At 42.0% G+C, this 4,855-nt stretch overlaps 1 protein-coding gene across 1 annotated transcript; it reads right to left on the bottom strand.

The window, feature by feature from the left end:
• Positions 1-1,294: 1,294 nt before the first annotated feature.
• Positions 1,295-4,001, bottom strand: CCR75_003558 (uncharacterized protein). Its single transcript, XM_067961652.1, has 11 exons — positions 3,735-4,001; positions 3,222-3,672; positions 2,977-3,169; positions 2,858-2,903; positions 2,725-2,797; positions 2,566-2,665; positions 2,433-2,496; positions 2,222-2,367; positions 2,121-2,163; positions 1,972-2,028; positions 1,295-1,905 (listed from the first exon to the last, which is right to left on the bottom strand). The coding sequence occupies exons 1-11, from the start codon at positions 3,825-3,827 to the stop codon at positions 1,798-1,800; spliced, it is 1,374 nt and encodes a 457-aa protein (XP_067818453.1). The 5' UTR covers positions 3,828-4,001; the 3' UTR covers positions 1,295-1,797.
• Positions 4,002-4,855: the final 854 nt, after the last annotated feature.

Here is a 4,855-nt window from a genome sequence, read left to right as displayed (position 1 = left end):
GACGCACCGTCATCCTCGTTGGAGTCATGTCGCGCTCAACATATTTGAGCCTACGACCCTCTAGTGACTGGCGACGAATGAAGTTATTCGATGCCCCAGTGACAATCATTTGTCACTTTTAACATCAAGGTGATGAGGGATACCTCATCGCCAGGTGGAGACATATTATAATTGTGTACCTGGAGCAACTTTTGTCAAGAGATTTGCAAATTCTATTGAGGTTGCTGGATCAGTAGGGCGTTGCACCCCTACTGACCTAGACCGTTTTTGCGATTTCGCAACAACGTCGGAACCGCGACCGTTGCCCTTTTCGGCAATCGGTCCATAGTTACGTTCAGTACCTTTCAGTACTGGCGTGAGGCACTACACTCATGAGCGTAGTGACCTAACTTTTGACAGCGCGGAACAGGTGGGTCTTCACGGGACCATCCGTAAGACCTTGCATGAACACCGTAATCAACGTGTGTTCATGAACTGGGTTATTTGTTATACAACTCGCTAAGAGTCGTATGTGCTGGGCATATGCGTGAACACCACGCTTGCCTTGCTTGAGTTTCAGAAGCTCTGAACGAGCTCTGAACTCAGCCCTTGGTGGTTCAAACGTCTGTTTGAGCCGGGCTTTAAAAGCCTCTAGCGACCCAAAGACGTATGGGTCGCGCAACTTAAGGCCCAATGCCCAAGTTTTGGCACGACCTGCTAAATTTGATTGAGCGAATGCGACTTGCATTTGCTCTTCGATGATGTGACGTGCCCTTATGGCATCGTCCAACTCGACAAACCATCTCAAGAAGGAGTCTTCTTCGACTCCCCTATACTAGAGATGTCAATCTTTAGACGCACACGCGTCTTTGGGAAGACGCGTGTGCGTCATTTCAGGTACAGGGGTCTATACCTGTTGTAACCTCAACAATTCTGCCTGTTGAGAGCCTTGCTTATTAAGCAAGGCTACCTTCTCCTTCGCTTCGTCAAGTTCATGTTGTATGAACTTGACGATGGCTGAATGGATCTGTAACTCTCTTTGATTACCTCTACCGCTGATTAGTCTGCGGAATAAATAGATATAATGGTCTATACCTATTTATGGATAAGAATTTTGAACATTACTACATAAAGTAATATCCTCCAAATATTATCTACCTTTTAGATAATATATTAATTAACAACCTTTAAGTGTTAATTTCATGTAACGATACACCCCGTTACAATCTACCCTTTCGATAATATCAATTAACAACCTTTATTTGTTGATTACATGTAACGATACACCCCGTTACAGTTAGTATTCACTCACCTTTTGACAGTATTCACTCACCCTCTAATTCATTGGCTAAAATTAACATAAATTGACGGAAATCAATATTCACTCAATTTTAGCAACCACTACCACTCAATAGTCAGATTCTCCGCTTTCTAGATTGCTAATAATCATTGAAAAAGGGTATTGCTTGACCATGTACTGCAGGTTTCGGATGGTACCATGCGTGACCCCGTAATGATCCAGACAAGAGGAGGGCCAACAGGATTGGTGTGACGTGATCCTTTCCAGTTTGAGCGCGTTGGAAATTAGTTAGAGGCCCCCTCCGACGTCGATGCAGGAGCTGCAATAGAAAGGGCCATAATGCGCGTACTTGCATTGAAGGTCGCACTCGAGTGAATACCAACGGCCCCCTTTATTTAATTTAGTAGAAGAATATATATTTGTACACTTTTGAACGTTTTGTTAAAAAGAAAATGATAAAATTCAATGTCATTTTTATGTCAAGGAAGAGTATAGTTAAAGTTATCGTCTTTAGAATATCATTCCGACTTAGCAGCAAACTCAACAATTAGCGCCGTGAGTTCGTCGTACGTGTATAGTGACGAAGAGTGGCCGTCACTCCATGTCACCGCAATTGCATAATTCCCCTAATGTAAAGCATAGACAGATTTAGCTGTTCGTTCATGAAAGACGTAAGGTGTAGATTATCATACTTTTTGCTCAACAACGGTGGGATATATGTCGTCTGGAATTGTTGCTAAATTCAAGATCTACGTAGCAAATGGTTATCAAATAAAGAAAAAAAATTGGCTATAGATTCGAGGAAAATGCAAGAATTTTAGTCTGCTGACCACAATCGTACCTGGCTACCAGTGAATTCATCAATGCATTCAGCACAACGGCATCTAAAAAACGCGTTATGAGGTAAAATACTAACATTAAAGCAAAAAAAAGTCATTTTACCGCGCTCGGAGATCAGCAGGGTGAAGCAAAGCTTCTGTTGCTTCAGTGGAGTTAAATATGCGGAGAACGATGCCGCGGTCTCGGTCATAATTCATTTCTGGTGCTGGACGAACTTTGTGCTTAAGAATTACAATTTCCTTTGCAATCTTTTTTTACAATAACTTGCAATTAGTTAAAGCCCAAGAAACATATGATTTTCATCCAGGCTTACTGTTGTCGCTAACGATTCATAAGTTTTTTCTTCTGCTAGAGAAATTCCAGACAAGACAAATGGGCTGCATCACAATCATGGTATCCAAATTACAGAATTCTGTAAGTGTGCATATGCTTGATGATATACGCACCGTCCAGAGTCTGCGGAGGAGCTGAAATGCTCAGAGATTGGCAGCTTGAAGACATGTTTAATGTTATAATTTTTAACTAGCTCCTGTGTATGACCCGGACCTGCTCAAGATCATTGATGAGAATGCAATAACCCTATGCATAAATTGTAAGCTACTGACCAAACGGCTGATGTCTTTGCCCATGGAGGCAATCAAAGTAGGACATATTTTCTACCACTGCAACCGTTTTAATCTGCGAAAAAAGATTGTCAAGTAACTCGAGGTGTTACTTGTACCGATAAATTGTCCACACCTTTAAGTCATTGAACATCGCTATGCCTTTTTCTACATCAATAAAGCTAAGACAAATAGAACAACATTAACCAAAAAAGTTAGTATGCGCCATATATCAGAATTCTATACAATGTATACCTAAGCCTTTGAGGCGTTGTCACGACTACTGCAGCAGAGATGGCCATCTGCTGTGAAAGTGAAATTTGAATATCTCCAGTACCTGGTGGCATATCTACCACCAAATAGTCAAGGTCGCCCCATTCAGTGCCAATAATGAGTTGATTGATAAGTTTTGAAACCATAGGACCGCGCATCACAGCAGCTCCAACTCCTGCGCAACAAGTTACAGATATCTGTTCGGAAATCAACGAGCTAGAACGTACCTCCAGCACCAGGAGCAGCTCGTCGATTTACAAAGCCAAACGACATGCATTTTACACCCTCGTACTCCACTGGCTCAACCAAGTGCTTGGCTAATTTTGACTGGCGAATCGTACTATTCGCAGGCGACACCATCGTGGGCAGACTTGGTCCATAAATGTCAGCATCAAGAATCCCTACTCGAGCTCCAAATTTTGATAAACTGCAGTGCAGTTCAGATTGTAAGTAATGTTTGAATCCGTTTATTGCGTCCCACCTGTAAGCAAGATTTACCGCCACTGTTGATTTTCCTACTCCCCCTTTGCAACTTGAAACTGCAATGATGTCCGATACATGAGTCAACGATGAAAAGCGGCCTGTTCTAGCATTACGCGGTCGAGATTTCGAAATTTTGAAGTCTGTGGCTTTAACCCACTCGAGTTCACTTACTAGCAGCTCCGCTTTGTTTTTCCACTAAATCAATAAAAAATTTTAAGTTTCTGGAATGGTTCTGCAGTGAATGCAAGTGTGCCAACCTGCTGCGCCATCTCCATCAACACAGCTGAGGGCGATTCAATCCTACATGAAACGATTCCGTCATTGTCCACAATACGAAGATCCTGCAACATTATTAATTTTATGAAATGTAGCTTTAATGCATTTGCTACCACTCCACCTTGACGTGTCCTAGCGACACGATATCACCTAGTCCCAATCCATCCGATATGCAGCGCAATTTATTTAGTACTTGCGTCTCCATATGAGCTGTCTGACGCATTGATATTGCGCGTTCTAAGCGACGCATTGAGTGACGAGGTAGCACCGTGAGAGCTGCGCTTGTTAGAGCCATTGTTTAAAATTTGTCGTCAAAGAATTGTGTTCGAAAAACGAGAATAATTCCAAATTAAGTTGGTTCAAAATGCTTTCCAATAATCAGTTTTTATTAAAATGCTTGATAGTATAATTTGGCAAGAAAATAAATAAATTTATAAATGTGAGACGCGATTTAGCTAAATTATAATGTAAAATATAATTTTTACATAATGTAATTTTAAGCTGTAAATATGTTAAAGAATATTAATACATACAGCGACTAGGTGCCCATCCTACATATACTTCTATGAATCTTTGCTTCGAGGTATACGGCTGCGCAATAATCTAAACAAATCTAGTACCACTATTTCTTTTCTTCGAGACTTACTAACAAGCTAGCGCAAGTGCAAGTGTAGCGGGGTCCATAAATTTATGACCGATAATAAACGACTCGCAGTATCCGATTCGCGGATACTGCGAGTCGTTTATTATCGGTCTATATTACTGGGGTGCCAGACCCAATGATATTAGCCAATGAGGGGATATCGTCGTATCATCGCTGCTGGGCACGACCGACTGCGTGCTGCTGTCCAACATGGTGCGCGAGCTCGCCGAAGCGAATTGGCGAGTATCGACTTTTTTGCGCACTTCGCAGCACAATAAGATGGAGACGTCGACGTACCCCGGTAATGGTCCGGACCAGCCCCTCTTATTAGATAATTCCGCGAGATTGACATTGCAATAGCGTCAAGATTGATTGACGCTCCGACGGCCTAAGTCAACTATTTGCTATCTCGACTGTCAGGTAAGGAAAATGAATGGGGTGTTGGAAAATTGGAAAATC

This window comes from Bremia lactucae (genome assembly GCF_004359215.1).
Source record: "Bremia lactucae strain SF5 chromosome Unknown BlacSF5_NotPlaced_69_SHOA01000026.1_149490bp, whole genome shotgun sequence".
In the NCBI taxonomy this organism is placed as follows: Eukaryota; Oomycota; class Peronosporomycetes; order Peronosporales; family Peronosporaceae; genus Bremia; species Bremia lactucae.
Note: the sequence above shows the minus strand (reverse complement) of the source record. Positions and strands in the feature narration are given on the sequence as shown.